At 44.1% G+C, this 18799-nt stretch overlaps 2 protein-coding genes and 1 non-coding gene across 9 annotated transcripts in view; 1 reads left to right on the forward strand and 2 right to left on the reverse strand.

Annotated features, from left to right (window-relative positions):
- Positions 1-3104, reverse strand: part of SAFB2 (scaffold attachment factor B2) — a 28539-nt gene extending 25435 nt beyond the window's left edge. For 4 of the 5 annotated variants that reach the window (XR_001918339.1, XM_018050908.1, XM_018050907.1 and 1 more), the window contains exons 1-2: positions 2823-3104; positions 1685-1769 (exon numbers count right to left, since the gene is read on the reverse strand). Coding sequence is in view for 4 of the 5 variants with exons in the window: in XM_018050908.1 (XP_017906397.1) it covers positions 1685-1769; positions 2823-3008 (271 nt within the window). In the remaining variant the exon portion in view is untranslated. The remainder of the gene's footprint in view (positions 1-1684; positions 1770-2822) is intronic. The other variant, XM_018050906.1, reaches the window with a different exon arrangement.
- Positions 3290-18799, forward strand: part of SAFB (scaffold attachment factor B) — a 60834-nt gene continuing 45324 nt past the window's right edge. Inside the window, exons 1-4 of one of the 3 annotated variants that reach the window (XM_018050900.1) lie at positions 3290-3681; positions 6559-6643; positions 16399-16460; positions 16542-16742. In XM_018050900.1, coding sequence (XP_017906389.1) covers positions 3493-3681; positions 6559-6643; positions 16399-16460; positions 16542-16742 — 537 coding nt within the window. In that variant the 5' untranslated portion in view covers positions 3290-3492. The remainder of the gene's footprint in view (positions 3682-6558; positions 6644-16398; positions 16461-16541; positions 16743-18799) is intronic. The other 2 variants (XM_018050902.1, XM_018050901.1) reach the window with 2 other exon arrangements.
- On the reverse strand, positions 9025-9097 carry TRNAK-UUU. The gene has a single exon. It is a non-coding gene; the product is annotated as a tRNA-Lys (tRNA).

Raw genomic sequence — 18799 nt, forward strand, 5'->3', positions numbered from 1 at the left:
AGCTTTGAGCTGATCTATGCTTTAACTCATTCAGACATGTATTGGAAGCACTCAACTGTTTTTCTAATGATTCAAAGATTCCTTATAGGAGCCAAAATCATTCTGATGAGTAAGCCTAACCTCACAGTTTAAAATGAGCACCTACACACAAAAAAGTTTAAACTTTCAGCTATTCAAAACCAAACTTTCAGATATGGGTAACTTAACAGAAAAGTACAAACAGGCTATCTGTATGTTTCCTGCTGTAGACCCATCCCTCATGATTGGTTTGTTTCAACGGTCCGTGTCTACTGCTGAAATACAGACAGTTTCACGAGCAATGGAAAGATACCAGTGTTTTAAACGTAAACCCCTTTAAACATAACCTAAGTCAAAAATTTAACCTTTCAAAACACATGCATAATATTTAAACAGTTTACTGAATTCTAGAAAAGTCATCCTGCTAGAAAAAGCTGTGGGAAATATAAACAGAAGTTGCGGAAAATACAAAGTCTTTTCTTTTTACTTTCTGAGTAGCTGTATCCCACTGCCTGAAATTAGCACTTCTTTAGGTGAATGGGACACGGACAGCTGTAAAACCTTTCGTGCAGCACCCTTCAAGACAACAAGCCCGTCGTATGGGAGCTGCAAATTATGCCGTCCTTATCACAGTAAACTCTGAAAATGAGGACCACTGTTAGTGAGGTTCCCAAGCTTTTGCTGTCAACCATAAAAAGGAAAGGAGCACTGATACATGTTATACCATGGATAAACCTTAAAAACACGATGCTCCATGAAGGATGCCAGACATGAAAGGTCACATGCTGTATGATTCTACTTACATGAAATGTCTAGAATGCGCAAATCCTTAGAGACAAAACCTCAATTAGATACTGCTGGGGGCAGGGGGATGTGGGAACTGATGCTAATGGGGGATAGGTGATTCTTCTTGAGATGATGAAAATGTTCTAGAACTAAGAGTAGTGATGACCTCATAATCTTGTGAATATACTAAAAAGCACAGCACTATACAATTTAAACATGTGAATTATATTTAGATTTGAAAACAATATATCACACTAGTAAAACAGGCAAATGTTCCAACAACCATTTTGGACCCTAAAGAAGTTGGGTTCTATTGGGTCTCTGCCTGCTCTTATTTTCCTTGGTTTAAGTCCTATTTTTTGAACCAGGAAGACAAGTAGGTGCATCTGGTTGCTCAGGTCAGCCGGGGCAGCTTTTAAGAGTGTGCCTTACGTTAGTTCCTTTTTAATCCTAGAAACAAAAGCTGTAATGTTTTTAATTGTTGTTCAGTCACGAAGTCAAGTTCGACTCTTGAGAGCCCATGGAATGCAGCCTGCCAGGCTCCTCTGTCCATGGGGTTTTCCAAGCAAGAATACTGGAGTGGGTTGCCATTTCCCTCCTCCAAAGGATCTTCCTGGGGGTCGAACCCACATCTCCTGCCTGGGCAGGCGGGTTCTTTACTGATGAGCCACCGGTATTTTACTTGGCACCTACAAATCCTCCCCAGCACTCTGACAGAGTTACATGTTAGGTGGGGGAAAAGCAAGCTGTTAGATGGAGGACTGTGAGGGGCAAAGGAGCTCTCCTGACTTGAAGGGCTAGAAGAATGCTAAAAAACCAGTTCTCTATATAAGCTCTCTTGCTGTAGATACCCCAAGCAGCAATAAGTTAAAATGGATACCTTTCACTAATCTCTTTGTCTTCTTGCTTGTGGCTTCGAAGGCAATGCCAATTTCATCAGGATCCTGTCCTTCTTCCTTAACTGCCTGTTGGGAAGAGACAAAGTTGACAACACTGTTAAGAGCTGTGGGGCCCACACTGCTCTTCCTCTGTAACAATTTCCCAGCAACAAAGGCAACCCTTCTCTGCAAAGAGCAACTCTGTTTCTGCCACGTGGGCTGCCAGGTCCCCAGGCAGTAGGTGAACCCAGTACCACTTGGTTCTCTCTGGGCCCTTCACCCAAAAGAGGCTGGGGCTCACAGTCAGGGTTGATGGAGTTCCAAAACGGTCCCTAACCTCCACACTGTCTCAACTTTAAGTCAACAATGTAACAAACAGGTTACACTTGGTCTGGCAGCGGGCCAAGGGCTGAGCACTGCCCTTTGTGCTCAGGTTCACGGCAACAGTGTCTTCTTACCGTGCTTCGGGACTCCCCGGTGAATTCACCAGGTTCCTACCCTCAAGAGCCTGATTCCATGAGAGATGACCACCCGCCATACCCAATTCTGTGTTCAATGCTGAGAAGTGGGGCAATGAACACAGGATGGTGCGATACAGGAAGTCATGGACTTGGAGCAAGTCTTCACTTGGGCGGGGGGGGGGGGGGGGGGCGCAACATCTTAAGACAGACCCAAAATGACAACAAAGCGCCAGCCAGATGGAGACCTGGGAGAGAAGCCGCCAGGTGCAGGGCACGGTGAACGCAAACGTCCTGGGCCCAAAACAGGCACATCGCTCCTTCCCGGGCAATGTCAAAGATTCTTCAATCATCCGCTCCGTAGGGGAGAAAACTGAGGCGCTGGTAGGGAACAACACCTGTCCAAGGTCACACAACCCTGGGAAAAGTCCGGGGGCTACCCACGACTAAGACGGGCTTTCCGAACACTGAGATGACTGAATGGAAGGAGGCGACAAGGCACAGAGAGGGGCGGTGTCGGGCCAAGGTCACACAGCCGACCCGCGGTTCCTGACAGTTCGGACCGGAGTTCCCGACGAGAGAGGCAGGCGGGGGCGTCTGGCACCAGGCAGTCGCAGTGACAGGCCCGCGCGGGGGCGTTACTCGGTCTCTGGCGGCACCCCGGGGCCCCGGGCCGCCTCACCTTCTTGAGCCGCTCCATCAGGACGCTCTTGTTGCCGCCCGTGTCCAGGTTCCGCTTCTTCAGCTCCGCCCGCAGGTCGATGACCCGCAGGTCGCTGAGTCGCCGCGTCCCGACCTCTGAGACGCCCGAGACGACAGCGGCCGTGGCAGAACCCGAGTCGCTGGACCCTGCTAGAGTCTCCGCCATCCCGGGTGTGCTGTCCCCGCCAACTACTTCCCACACCGCCGGCGGCTGTAGCGGCTCTGAGCACAAAATGGCGCCGCCACAGAGGAAGACGCACTCGCTTCCTCCCGCCCCCTTTTCCGGCCGCGCACGCGCGCCGCCCGAATAGGCGTTCTTCGCCGCAGTCGGATGCTCGCGCGTCGACCAACCGCAGGCCCTCGGCAACAGTGCGCAGGCGCTGTAACTGCTGGACGCGTGCGTCTTGGCAGTTCGCGGCGGGAGGCCGGCAAGACGTAAAGCGCCTGGAACCTCACTCGCTGGGCTCTTACTACGCGTGAGCAGAAGCGGCTCAGGGCGTTGAACCCGCGCCGGGTACGCCTGCGCAGAAGGGAGTAACGCCGAAGCCGTCGGAGCGGTTCTCTTAGAGGCGGCGCAAGTTCGTCCTGGGAGCTGTGGTAAACCCGGCCGGGTTCTGCGTGAAGTGGTAGGCAGAGCCAGGGTCCCTGGAATGGCGGAGTCTCTGTCCGGCTTAGGCGATTCTGGTGCGGCGGGCGCAGCGGCTCTGAGCTCCGCCTCGCCGGAGACCGGGACGCGGCGCCTCACCGACCTTAGGGTGATCGATCTGCGGGCGGAGCTGAAGAAACGGAACCTGGACTCGAGCGGCAACAAGAGCGCTTTGATGGAACGGCTTAGAAAGGTAGAGCTGGGGCCCTGGGGGTGGGTAGCAGGTGGGCCGGGGAACCCCAGCGGCCGCGACGACGGGCCTCCTGGCCTCGGGGTCCCGCCCCCCGCCCGGTCCCGTTAGCGGCCTGCCTGGGGCCTGGCGCTCCCGGCCTCTCCCCGCTTCGCTGAGGCCCGAGCGGGATCGCCGAGCCCCGGCGGGCCCCAGCGCTGCATCGGGGCGAGAACAAGAAAATCTCGACGCGAACGGGGGAAGTTCGAGGTGGCGGGTGACATAGGCCGAGGGCTTGTGTTATCCGCATCAGCCCCTGCTTTTTAGGGCTTCCTTCGGCTGCTTTCATCCCGATCTTTGAGAGTGGACGCGGAACCTGAAATCCTCGCTCCGCCCGGGGAGTCAGGGGACTCGGCCAAGGTCCCTTGGCCGGGGAGAGGAGGTCGAGATTTGAACCCAGCTTGTGCTCGTTGCGGGAGCCGCCTCTGGGGCGAGAGATGCTGCTTGATCCGTTAGGGCCTAGAAGTCTAGAATAGGGGGATACTTTACGAAGTAACCGTGTTAAGAGGGTATTGGGAGCGGGGTTGAGGGGGAATGGCTCGGGGACTTAGCCTGGCAGGAAAAGTGCTGCTGTAATAAAGACCAGAAATGAAACTTACAGTTAGACTTGAAGAGAACCTAAGGGCTCTGCCAGTCTCTTGACCCGATCTTGAGCGTGAAAGACATTTCAATCCTCTCTGGGTCTGTTTCTCCTTGTGTCCAAAAGAGAAAAATATTAATTCTTAATCTTTAGAGTTAAGGAAGATGGCCCAAAATGTGCTTGGCATGCTACCTGTAGCATATATACATTCAAAGTGCAATTGCTGTCACAACTTTTCTCTCTGTATGCACTGTGTGGTATTTGCAATCTGGGTGTCACTGATCCCTGCTTTGGGGGTTCTGAGGGATGCATTGGAAAAGCAGAGTTAGGTGTGCTTTTCTGCGCTCCCTGCTCTGTGAGATTCTGGTGGCTTCTTTGTTTCACTGTCTCTTGTCTTGGGACTTCTCTGTGATCTCTTAACTATGCCTTGTCACCTATCGTCCCCACCCCACCCCACCCCCCTTCCTCAAGCAGTGCAGTCTGTGACTCTTTCCACCCTATCCTGCCTCCCAAACAACAGAGGATCCGGTTTTTGTTTGTTAATTGCCATTTAGAGGAAGTGGGGATTATCTCCTATTGTCCAGATAAGGAAACTCAGGCTGGAGAGTGGTGAGTTACTTGCTCTAAGTCAGTAGTGCCTTTGTAACTCGAGTGTGTGTGCCTTTCACTATGGACGCTAACTCCCTCTAAGCAAACAGGGCAGGCAGTTCGCCCACAGAAGTGTTTACCTGAAGAAGGTGCAAGGAGGGGAGAGTTGGAACCCAGGGACCTGTGATCCATGGTGTTACTAGCCATAGGGCCTCCTGTCAGTAAAGGGAAATTGGTGGGGGGGGTTGTGGGGGAGGCTTTAGCCATTGTTCCCCCAGATAGTCCACAAGCCTTCTATGCTGATAGGGTGGCATTGAACCTTCCTGTCAGGCTGTTGGTTGAAGCTGGTATGATCTTCCACCAGCATCTCTGGGGGGAAAACCCATCCCTTCTTCCTCTCCTCTTCAGTTTCTTAGGGATGTGCTCAAAAATGCACAAACACCCATCTGCCATCTGACGCAAGCAAGTCTGGAAGTACTGGAGTTCTTCTCTTCTACTTCTGTCACCTGTTGTTTTGTCTCTTCTTTGGTTTGTTTGTTTATTCTTTTAGGAAGAACAAAAGAGGGGAAGGTGGAGGTGACAACACACGCAGAGTAGTCAGGCCTGCGTAGCCTCTAGCCCCCAGGGACAACCCTGTAAGCACTGCACCTGGACGAGATGACCTGAGGGGCTTTCTGTTTGAGCCCTGCTTCAGGCCAGGACAGAACTCCAAATCTTTCTGGCTCTAGCTTCTGAGAGAAGGGAGAGGTTTTTTTTTTTTTTCTTGGTACAGGTTAGGTGTGGAGCCCCCAGGCTTTGTTCTGAACTTAGACTTTACCAAGCTAGAATACTCCTGAGAATCTTTGAGACTTTTGAAACTACATACAAATAGAGCCGCATTTGAAATGGATTTAAACAGAATGTGGGCTCCCAGGACTATGCAGTAGAGAAAGGGTTTTCAAAAATCTGTGAAGCCTGGTGTCTGGGGATATCAGCATTGCCAGGCTTGGTCAGTGTTCCTTTGATTGATTGTTTTGTGGGGTTTGGCTCTTTGGTGGCCTACACAGTGCTGAGCATAAGTGGGAGGTAGTCAGGTGAAGGACAGGCTCTTGGAATGAGAAGTGGGACTTGCCAAGAGATCCTTGTAATTGTTCAATGAAGGTTCCCTGAGAGCAAGACCTCAGGAATCCATCAGAGATGAGTGAGGGGTGAAGTAGTCCATGTCCCATCCCATGCCATGTCCCATATTCTGTCCAGATGGTGCTAGTGCAGGTGTTAAAAAGGGATCAGGGAGAGAGTTGAACAGTACAGTGTTGAATAATGTCATAGGTAGTTTGGCCCAGGAATAGGGTCAATCAGATTGTGGTGATAATTCTAAAAATAAGCTGACTGTTCCATGAGTGCTTGCTTTTTGTGGCTAATAGGAATTCTCCTGACAACTTTTTAGGGTAAGAACTTTAATTAGCCCCTCATACCAGAGTAAAAAACAAACTCAGAACAATTAAATAAGCCTGCCTAAGACCAAGCAGCCAAGGTACGGTAGAATCAGTCTACCTCTGGGGCCCTTGCTGCAACAGAAAGAAGGAATGAATGAGTAGGGAGAGGCCCTTTCCAAATCAGCCCCTGAAGCTTCTGTGATAGTCAAGTCTGTGTGCTGCCTTTTTGGGTGAACTTTTCTTTTCCCTTCCCTTTAGGCAATTGAAGATGAGGGAGGTAATCCTGATGAAATTGAAATTACCTCTGAAGGAAATAAGAAGACTCCAAAGAGATCCAGCAAAGGTATGGAGGGTGGTGTTAGGAACTTCTTTCAAACTGGCTTCCTCTGCTAATGTGCCTGTGGACTGCCCTGTGAATCTTTGATGGACCTTGAATGAAGGTGTGCATTTTCTTTCAAGATCTCTCCAGTGTGTTTTTGTTTCCATGGGATTTGGGAAGTCTCAGCACAGAAGAGGTACTGACACCTTTACTTATTTTCTCCTGTAGGTTTCTCAGCAGCTGTTACTTATCCAGAGTCTTAACCTTCTTGAGGTAGAGAGTGTTTAGGATTACTTGAGTCTCAGACCTATTGCTCTGACTTGTGGAAAATTAACTTGCCTTCTAAATACCGCCTGGCCAAAACAGAGTCGTCGCTTTTACAGATGCTGCTTTCAAAAACTTCCTACCGCATAAAAGCCAGATTCCACATGGCATTAATGACCCTCACCATTGCCCCAGATGGCCCCTTCCCGCTTCTGCCCCCACCACCTTCCTTCCTCTATTACATCCACCTGCAGTCAGGTCCCAGACATGTGGTTTACTCCACCCACTCCTCATCTGTCTGTATTTGAGTCCTAGTTCATCAAGAGACAACTTCTGATCTCACCAGTAGCAAGTCTTCTCTCCTTAGGTCCTCTGCACTGCTCTGGACTGAATTTCAGGTTGTTGAGGACAGAAGCTGTGTCTTCCTTGTTTTCCTACTTAGTATTTGCTCATGAATTACTTCCTAATTGAATTCAGTGACATCCAATTACTGTTTTAGGAAAGAATCAGCTAAAACTGGGCATTTGGGCTATCCTGAAAGTTCTCTAGGTAATTGGAGGTTTTGTTGCTCAGGCCCCAAAACAAAATGAAATACTTTCACCTGGCCAGTGGTGAAGACCTGGATGTGAAATGTCTGAGAGGCAAGCACCAGTGTCAACCAGGTTGTGTGGTGTATTAGCTCTGGGAGAAGAGCAGTCAGTGACCTCACTTTGAAATGAAATCACTGTGTGGTCCACAGTTCATCATGCATTTTTCAATTTGCCCAAGTCGGTGTTTTTTCCAAAGCAGAGTACTTAAAAAATCGACAGACAGCACAATATTGTAATTATCCTTCAATTAAAAATAAATTAAGGGGAAAAAATTCAACAGATAGACTATTATGGGGCAGGGAAGAAATAGAGGCTGTGATGCTCCTTTTTTGCTTTCTTTTTCTCTAACAAAAAAATCCTTGTGTTAAAAGTTTTCAGGAACACAGATAGGCATTAAATAAAGGAGGCAATCCATTATTAAGATTATGGGCATATTTTCCCAGACTTCTGTGTGTCTAAAGTCACCTAAAAACAAATACAGAAGAATGTTCACACACCTGTGTACCTTTGTCTTTCCTTAAAAAATTGTTCTACTGTACACAGTATTCTTTACTTTTTCTGCTTAGCCTGTAAAGGGCATTTTCAGTAGTGCTGAAAATAAAAACCTCATTTTTTTTTAACAGTGAATAATCTTTCTTTGTATGATTGTACCACAATTGAGTTCCTCAGTCTTATTACTAGACTATTTGTTCCAGTTTTCAGCATGGCCGTGAACCAGAATTACCTCTGCTGAACGAATATGTTTTTGTTAACTAGAGAAGTAGAATTTTGGGGTCAAAAAATGTGTGCATTTTATTTTAAAAATAGTTCTTAACAAATAGTTCTCCAACAGGCTGTACTGGTTAATAACCAGCACCATCAGGGAATGGCAGAGGGTGCCTCTTTCTTTAAATTCTCACTTAATGCTGAATATTATGTCATTTTAATGTTGCCTCATATATAGAAGAAAAATATCTCATTGTAAGAATTTCTCCACAGCTAAAGTTTTTATTTCTATTTCTTCACAGGTTAAACAGTTTCTGATAATCGACTACCTTTATTTTCTGAATTGCTTTTTCATGCCTGTTGCCCATTTTTCTGCTGGGTTGTTAGTCTTACTGACTTTTGATAGTGCTTTCTCTCTATAAAATGTCACAATTGTTTTTTCCCAGTTTGCTATTTGACTTAACTACTTTGTGGTGTTTTAGTCTTTAATACAGGCAATGCAGTCAACATATATGGTTTCTGGATTTTATGAAAGTTGCTCAGTTGTGTCCAACTCTTTGCGGCTCCATACAGTCCATGGAATTCTCTAGGCCAGAATACTGGAGTGGGTAGCCTTTCCCTTTTCCAGGGCATCTTCCCAACCCAGGGATCAAGCCCAGGTCTCCCTCATTGCAGGTGATTCTTTACCAGCTGAGCCACAAGCGAAACACAAGAATACTGGAATGGGTAGCCTATCCCTTCTCCAGTGGATCTTCCCGACCCAGGAATAGAACTGGGCTCTCCTGCATTGCAGGTGGATTCTTTACCAACTGAGCTATCAGGGAAGCCCCACAGTAGAGGACAGCACGCCTGAACAGAGACTTGAACCCTGGACCCTCAGATTAAAAGTCTGATACTCTACCTACTGAACTATCCAGGCTCCTATTTTAGGAGCTGTCCAGGCTCCTAGATTTTTTCTTGTGTATTGAAAGACTGTCCTTTGTTTTAAATTGCTTTTTAAAAAGTCTACATTATGGAGTAATATTTATTGTTTTATTTTGAGTTTGTTTGGAATTTATTTTTGCATGTGATGTGAATGAAGTAAGTAGGGATCAAAATATGGATTTAAAAAAATATATATATAATTTATTTATTTGACTGTACCGGTCTTAGTTGCAGCATGTAGGATCTAGTTATCTGACCAACGACTGACCTTGCATTGGGAGCGTGGCGTGTTAGCCCCTGGACCACCAGAAAAGTTCCAATATGGGATTTCTATTAAATTTCATATGCCCTTGCCCAATCAGTCATACTACCTACCTGTCCCTCGGGGGAAAAAAAGTGATTACTTTGACCATAGATTAGTTTTGCCTGTTTTAAAACTTCATCTAGAACCATTCAATATAAAGTTGGGCATGCCACTTGTGGGAATCTTAGTTCCCTGACCAGGGATTGAACCCAAGCCCTCAGTAGTGAGAACATATAATTCTAACTACAGGACTGCCACAGAATTTCCAGTACAAACTCTTTTGTGTCTGGTGTCTTAGCTTGGAGTAATTATATTTTGCAGTTAAGGTTTTAGCTGAAAATAGAGGTGTTTTTTTTTTTCCTGCCCTGTTTGAACAAATTCAAAATTGTTTGAAATCTGGTTGTTTTAATCAGAATCCTGGAAACCATGAAAAGTGGAAGTGTTAGTTGATCAGTACAACCCCATGGACTGTGGCTGGCCAGGCTTCTCTGTCCATGGGATTTCCCAGGCAAGAATACTGGAGTGGGTAGCCATTCTCCTCTCCAGGGGATCTTCCCCACCCAGGGATCAAACCCCAATCTCCTACACTGGCAGGCAGCCTAGAAAGCATAACTCAGGTAATTTCAGCATTCCTCCAAAGTAGTTTTACACCAGTACTTTGTTCAGCTCTCTTAGACTCTTTTAAAGTAATTAGCAACAAAGTAATTTAACTAGAAGAGCAAAGTCAGCATGTTTGTTTTTAAAACTATTACCTGATTGTGTGTTGCAAGCATGCATGCTAAGTCGCTTCACTTGTGTTCGACTCTTTGTGACCCCGTGGACTGCAGCCTGCCAAGCTCCTCTGTTCTTGGGATTCTTCAGGCAGGATTACTGAAGTGGGTTGCCATGTCCAGGCTGTCTTCCTGACCCAGGGATCAAACCCACATCTCTTACATCTCCTGCATTGCAGGTGGATTCTTTACCACTAAGCCACTGGGTTATTGGGTTGTTTTTGTTTCTTTTGACATGGTATCTCTTCTTTCTTTTTTGAAAATAACTATCAAATACATTTTAATAATTGGCAAAATTTTGAATTGATTCTTCACAAGAAAATATAAATAAATGGCCAATGACCACATCAAAAATTGCTTATCATTAGCTAACAAAGAAATGAAAATTAAAGTGATTTGAAATACTAGAAAACAACTGTTTAAAAGATATAGAAAAACAAACTTCCATACCTACTTCCACCTACTGCTGTAGAATATGTAAAATGATACAGCTATTTTGGGAGAAAAATTGGCACATACAAAATTAAAAATTTATCTAAAATGTTAATACAACCCAAATTATTCAGCTCCTCTATCATTAGCCAAAATAAATGAAAGTGTAGATCCACAAAAGAATTTGAACATGAATGTACAGTATATCTTTTTTTAGGAGACATAATTTCATGCTTAGAAATGATATAAGACTAATACAAGAAATTCTCATAAATCCTCACCCAGATTCCCCAGATGTCATTTTTACATTTGTTTTAACCTTTTCTTTCTCAACAGAGAGAGGGAGGACAGAAGAGAGGGATGGAGGGAGAAAGAAAAGGATAAAACAAGTGTAATATATATAGTTTTCCTTTTCTGCTGAACTACTTGAGAATAAATTACAAGTACGTGTGCCCTTTTGTCCCTACACTCTATAGTATTTTCTAAAAACAAGAACATTGCATAACTATATATGTAGTTATCAAAATCAAGAAATTAATATTGATATAATACTGTTTGCTAGTCTTATTTAGATTTGGTCACTTGTTCCAACAATATTCTTCATAACGCAAAAGAAAAAAACTAGGGTCTTGCATTGTCTTCAGTTATCATGTCTTCTTGATCTCCTTTAATCTGCAGCACTTCCCAAGACTTTCTTTGTGATTGTGACAGTACTGTTTTTTTTTTGAAAAGTACAGACCACCTATTTTGAAACCTGCTTTTCAATTTGGGTTTTATTGGAGGGTTTTGTGGAGGGGGGTTCCTCTCATGATTAGGTTCAAATTATATTCTTTTGTCAGAAATACCACCAGAAGTGTGATTTTTTTTGTTTCCCTCCTAGGGGCACATCCTGACAGTTTGTGCAAGTGACTTAAGGGTATTGGTTGGGTTGCTCCATAGAAAAGTTTGTAATTGTGTCTGTGGGGAGGGTGCCATATTCTGTGCAGTGCAGCCAGAATTTTTTTTAGAAGAAACTGTAAAGAAAAATAAACTTAGCTACTTGAAAGTCTTAAAGTTTTAAGTCTTTCTTAATAAAACATACCATGTTGCTAAATCACTTCAGTCATGTCCGACTCTGTGCGACCCCATAGACAGCAGCCCACCAGGCTCCCCTGTCCCTGGGATTCTCCAGGCAAGAACACTGGAGTGGTTTGCCATTTCCTTCTCCAATGCATGCAAGTGAAAAGTGAAAGGGAAGTCGCTCAGTCATGTCCGACTCTTAGTGACCCCATGGACTGCAGCCCACCTGGCTCCTCCATCCATGGGATTTTCCTGACAAGAGTACTGGAGTAGGGTGCCATTGCCTTCTCCGAAAACATACCATAAATAGATTCAATTGGGAGAAAATACTGCAATACGCTAATATCTAGAAAGCATGAAATATTCCTACAAATTAATAAAGAAAATAGACAATCCAGTAGAGAAGGGACACAGATGATGAATAGGCAGGTAACAGATGAAAGGAAAACAAACAAGGCCTATGATCAAAAAAGATTTCCTTGAAGGAAAGCAAATAGAATAATTTTTGCCGATTACACTGGTAAAAATTTACATAATTCTCAATATCCCACATTGACCAGGGGGTGAGGAAATGGGAAGTCATTGGAAATGGTAAATTAACAAAGCTGCTTTTGGGACAGAGGTGACTAAACTAAGGAACTCTGTAGCATGAAATAAATGATGGGGCTGAATCAATGTATAAGGGCAAGACAATTTTCCAAGGCTTTTATTGAGTAACAGAATGTATATACAATATGATTCCATACATAACAAGTTTATTTCCATTTGAATGGTATGTGTGTAAATCTAAAAGAAAATGGTTTCAAGGACCACCAAACTGCTATCAATGGTTACCTCTTAGAAGTGCAACGGAGAGAAGAAGAATAACTTTGTCATGTATTTATTTAGGAGGGTAGGTCTTTTATTAGTAAACTAAAATTTACCATTAAGTGGTATGAGTCTTTTAATGAGTTCAATTCAGTACAGTTCCATTCAGTCACTCAGTCATGTCCGACTCTTTGCGACCCCATGAATCGCAACACGCCAGGCCTCCCTGTCCATCACCAACTCCCGGAGTTCACTCAGATGCACGTCCATCCAGTTAGTGATGCCATCCAGCCATCTTATCCTCTGTCGTCCCCTTCTCCTCCTGCCCCCAATGCCTCCCAGCATCAGAGTCTTTTCCAAAGAGTCAACTCTTCGCATGAAGTGCCCAAAGTACTGGAGTTTCAGCTTTAGCATCATTCTTTCCAAAGAAATCCCAGGGCTGATCTCCTTCAGAATGGACTGGTTGGATCTCCTTGGAGACCAAGGAACTCTCAAGAGTCTTCTCCAACACCACAGTTCAAAAGCATCAATTCTTCGGTGCTCAACCTTCTTCACAGTCCAACCCTCACATACATACATGACCACAGGAAAAACCATAGCCTTGACTAGACAGACCTTTGTTGGCAAAGTAATGTCTCTGCTTTTGAATATGCTATCTAGGTTGGTCATAACTTTTCTTCCAAGGAGTAAGCGTCTTTTAATTTCATGGCTGCAGTCACCATCTGCAGTGATTTTGGAGTCCAAAACAATAAAGTCTGACACTGTTTCCACTGTTTCCCCATCTATTTCCCATGAAGTGATGGGACTGGATGCCATGATTTTCGTTTTCTGAATGTTGAGCTTGAAGCCAACTTTTTCACTCTCCTCTTTCACTTTCATCAAGAGGCTTTTTAGTTCCTCTTCACTTTCTGCCATAAGGGTGGTGTCATCTGCATATCTGAGGTTATTGATATTTCTCCCAACAATCTTGATTCCAGCTTGTGTTTCTTCCCAATTGTGTTTCTTGCCCAATTCCACTGAGTTAGTAGGAAAAATCTAAGTAGACTACCAGAAACTTGCTACCCTTTCTACTGCCTTTCTCCCCTTCACAAGAAAGGCAGCAGGTTTTCATCAGGCAGATCCAGGTCTCACTACAAGCAGTACACACAGGTACACTGCAGCCTGAAGCCCTTTCAGCGGAGTATTCTCCAGGTAAGAAATGCCCTAACAAGCAGTGTCAGCAGTCCAGCGTTTCTCATGATGTACTCTGCATAGAAGTTAAATAAGCAGGGTGACAATATACAGCCTTGATGTACTCCTTTTCCTATTTGGAACCAGTCTGCTGTTCCATGTCCAGTTCTAACTGCTGCTTCCTGACCTGCATACAGATTTCTCAAGATGCAGGTCAGGTGGTCTGGTATTCCTCTCTTTTTAGAGTTTTCCACAGTTGATTGTGATCCACACGGTCAAAGGCTTTGGCATAGTCAATAAAGCAGAAATAGATGTTTTTCTGGAACTCTCTTGCTTTTTCAATGACCCAGCGGATGTTGGCAATTTGATTTCTGGTTCCTCTGCCTTTTCTAAAACCAGGTTGAACATCTGGAAGTTAACAGTTCACGTATTGCTGAAGCTTGGCTTGGAGAATTTTGAGCATTACTTTGCTAGCATGTGAAATGAGTGCAATTGTGCGGTAGTTTGAGCATTCTTTGGCATTGCCTTTCTTTGGGATTGGAATGAAAACTGACCTTTTCCAGTCTTATGGCCACTGCTGAGTTGTATGTATGAATATATTTGTGTAATCAAACAAATTTTGAAAAATATTTACCTGCCCACATCCAGCCAGCCACACAGGGTACTGGGGGTTAATCCCAGCGGAAGAGAAGGTTGTGGCTGAGAGAAGGTTATGGAGACAAAAAACATGCAGTCCTGTGGTTTGGAGATTGTGAATGTGGGAGGCCTTTTTACTCTTTGGAGGAAGAATTTGAGGGGTGCCTTTTCTCTTAGTACCAAAAACAGTTGCTTTATTTTTTGCCACAGTGATATTTCTCATTCACATTAATTTTGGATTCATTGAGATACATTGTTTTTCATCTTTGGAAAGCGGGGTATCTTTCCTAAATAGTGATTGTTGGTTAGCATCCCGATGGGGGTGTGCTTTCCATATTGAAGACTGGATGTTCTTAGCACAGCACATTCTCTTGACACTGCTTGTTAGGGCATTTCTTACCTGGAGAATACTCCGCTGAAAGGGCTTCAGGCTGCAGTGTACCTGTGTGTACTGCTTGTAGTGAGACCTGGATCTGCCTGATGAAAACCTGCTGCCTTTCTTGTGAAGGGGAGAAAGGCAGTAGAAAGGGTGGCAAGTTTCTGGTAGTCTACTTAGATTTTTCCTACTAACTCAGTGGAATTGGGCAAAAGCCAATGTGCCTATTCTAGAATGGTACGAGTCTATGGAAATGTTGCTGGTGTATCCTCCTAGCATATTTATAAAGACCACTGGGTTGAGTTCCAGATATTTTTGAAAGTTTAAGGTGCGTTTTGCCATAGAAATATTATATAGTGGTGCTGAGATTCCCAGCCAGGCACCAAGACTATTTACACCTAATGTATTGTATACTAGTATTAGTGTCACAATTCCCTGTGTTCCTAAATAAAATATTTCTGAAAACATGAGTGAAATATAGAATATGGAAAAATCAAGTATATAGTGTAAGAAAATTCTCAAGTATAAATTATGGTATAAATGATTAGGGTTGGGTTTTTTCACTCCCTCTCTGCCCCCCGCCACATTTTACACATTCTATGTACCTTTAAGATTAATCATTAAATATAGGTGGATTAATGTCTAGTACTTTTATATTACTTGAAAAATACTTGGTGACCTTAAAAATTGATCTTCACTTTGAGGGGAAATGATGATATCTCCATCTAATGCTATGAAAGAATACAGAAACCTGTTCACAAAATACTAAGTGCAAAGATTATAAAATGGCCGTACCATTTTCAAAACCAGCGTATGTGTATGGGAACATATCCATGCCCCACTGTATGACAGCTCCACTGCTCACTCTAGATGGTAAAATTCTGAAAGGCTTTTACTTTCTTTTTGCTTTTCTGTGTTTTCTTTTTTTGTGATTGCCTCTGGGAAAACACGTTTCACATTCCTTAACTAAAAAGCAACACTTTGTGATTTTGTTATTTTCTTTTTTTTAATTTTTGTGTGTTTTTTGTTTGTTTTGGTTTTGTTTGTTTTTTGCCATGCAGCTTGTGGGATCTTAGTTCCCTGACCAGGTTTTGAACCTGAGCAATAGGCAGTGAAAGCACAGAATGCTAACCACTGGAGTGCCAGAGAATTCCCCACAGCAGCACGTTTGTATGAGATACTTTTCTCCCCATAACCAAAGCCACTTAACAAGAAGGGCACGCCTGGAAAAGGTCTGGTTGCCTCCACCTTATTAAAAGTCCATTTCCAGCTCCTCAAACTTCCAGTTGATAAGAACAGAACCACTTCTAATAGTTCCAGTGCCAGCTCTAATATTTTGGTCACCTGATGCGCTGAGCCGACTCATTGGAAATGACTGATTTGGTAAAGATTGAGGTGAAGAGGAAAAGAGGGTGGCAGAGGATGAGATGGTTAGATAGCATCACTGACTCAGTGGATGTGAATTTGAAGAGATTCCAGGAGACAGTGAAGGACAGGGGAGACTGGCATGCTGTAGTCCATGGGGTGCTAAAGAGTCAGACACGACTTAGCAACTAAACAACAACTTCTACTAGGGGGTAGATTGGCCCTACCATTCTGGGATTACTATGTTTGTAAATGGAGAAGAGCCACGGGTGTTTTAGGTTGTCATCTTTCTTCAGTGCTTAAGGCATATAAAAATGAAAGTTGTCACTTCTGGAAAATGCATATCATTGATCTCATGCCATAAATTATTCCTTCAGGCCGCAAACCAGAAGAGGGTTTGGAAGATAATGGGCTAGAGGAAAATTCTGGGGATGGACAGGTATGTGAACCTCGTCAGTGATCAGCTTCCATGCATGGACCAATGACCATCATCTAATGCTAGTATTTTTCTTTGTCACAGGAGGATGTTGAGACCAGTTTGGAGAACTTACAGGTCATCGACATGATGGATATAAGTGTGTTGGATGAAGCAGAGATAGATAATGGGAGCATTGCCGACTGTGTGGAAGATGAGGATAACCTCCAGGAGTCCCTGTCTGACAGTAGAGAGCTAGTAGAGGGGGAGATGCAAGAGCTTCCAGAGCAACTTCAAGAACATGCTGTAGGTACCTTGGCAGGGTCTCCAGGATATATCCTAGGTGTAATAATTCCTCAAATAGCCTAACAGATGATAAGCTTTATATTTGGAATTATGTTCTTTTAATGCCATTTCAGTACATGTTTGACTCATCCATTCACATGTAAAAAATTAGATGAGTTTGAAAAGCACACTTTGCTTCATTGAAAAATGGTGTCTTGTGAGGAGTAATTGTATCTGCTCTCCATTTGAATAGTGTAGCATTGAGCTACATATACAATTGATACACCACATTTGTCAGACCTTTTAATTTAGTGGATTATGTTATTTCCGTGAGGATGAATATTTCTCAGGTAGACAGAAAAGACAATGAAAAATAGAAACTAGGAGACTTCTTTGTAGAAATTTCTAAGGGCTGGTCCTAGGTGGCACCTCATTTTCATAGCCTCCTCAGTTCTTTTACGGAGTGTCTCATGAGTGCTAGGGGAGGAACGAGACCATGTGATCCGCTAGTCCATCCATCCACATATCGGATTCCTTGAAATGTGTTTGCATTTCTTTTGGAACTGATCCTCAGTACCCTTCACAGTAGCAGGTTGTCGTCTTTGAATGGCTTTGGCGGGGCGGGGGGGGCAGGATGGTGGTGCAGGTTATTTGGACACAGATAGGGAGGGTATGCAGTTGTTTATCTTTTGATGAGTCTCAGTCACTAGCTTCCTAAGAAGGAACACCAAAAACATGAGACTGTGAAACCCTTCCTAGTGACTACTTCTTTAAGGCTGTTTTATTCCTTGTGATTAGAAAATAATACATTCAGTAACAAAAGCCTGAAAGCTCCTAAATGTCTGTCAGTAAAGGTTAAATATCTATGGTTTAGTGGAACCAGTTGTTTAAGCGGTAACAGCATTGACTAGAGGTTGGTCACTTAACTTGCTATGTGACCTTGGATAATTCACTTAACTTCTCTGAACTTCATTTGCAAAAATAGGTTTGAGGAAGTCTGATTAGATGAATGTTTATTGGTAACTTAAAGCAGAAGTCATCAAGCTGGCCAAAGAGTTATTGGAACACAGCCACACTTATTTGTGACAGTTGTCTATGGCTGACTTCTGAGAACAATAGCAGAGTAGAGTAGTTATGACAGAGACTGTCTGGCTTCAGTTCAGTTCAGTCGCTCAGTCTTGTCTGACTCTTTGCGACCCCATGAATCGCAGCACGCCAGGCCTCCCTGTCAATCACTAATTCCTGGAGTTCACTCAGACTCACCTCCATCGAGTTAGTGATGCCATCCAGCCATCTCATCCTCTGTCTTCCCCTTCTCCTCCTGCCCCCAGTCCCTCCCAGCATCAGTCTTTTCCAAAGAGTCAACTCTTCGCATGAGGTGGCCAAAGTACTGGAGTTTCAGCTTTAGCGTCATTCCCTCCAAAGAAATCCCAGGGCTGATTTCCTTCAGAATGGACTGGTTGGATCTCCTTGGAGACCAAGGGACTCTCAAGAGTCTTCTCCAACACCACAGTTCAAAAGCATCAATTCTTTGACGCTCAGCTTTCTTCATAGTCCAACGCTCACATCCATACATGACCACTGGAAAAACCATAGCCTTGACTCTACGGACCTTTGTTGGCAAAGTAATGTCTCTGCCTTTGAATATGCTATCTAGGTTGGTCATAACTTTTCTTCCGAGGAGTAAGTGTCTTTTAATTTCATGGCTGCAGTCACCATCTGCAGTCATTTTGGAGCCCCCAAAAATAAAATCTGACACTGTTTCCACTGTTTCCCCATCTATTTCCCATGAAGTGATGAGACCAGATGCCATTATCTTCGTTTTCTGAATGTTGAGCTTTAAGCCAACTTTTTCACTCTCCTCTTTCACTTTCATCAAGAGGCTTTTTAGTTCCTCTTCACTTTCTGCCATAAGGGTGGTGTCATCTGCATATTTGAGGTTATTGATATTTCTCCCGGCAATCTTGATTCCAGCTTGTGCTTCATCCAGCCCAGTGTTTCTCATGATGTACTCTGCATAGAAGTTAAATATGCAGGGTGACAATATACAGCCTTGACGTACTCCTTTTCCTATTTGG

This window comes from Capra hircus, chromosome 7 (genome assembly GCF_001704415.2).
Source record: "Capra hircus breed San Clemente chromosome 7, ASM170441v1, whole genome shotgun sequence".
NCBI classification, from domain to species: Eukaryota; Metazoa; Chordata; class Mammalia; order Artiodactyla; family Bovidae; genus Capra; species Capra hircus.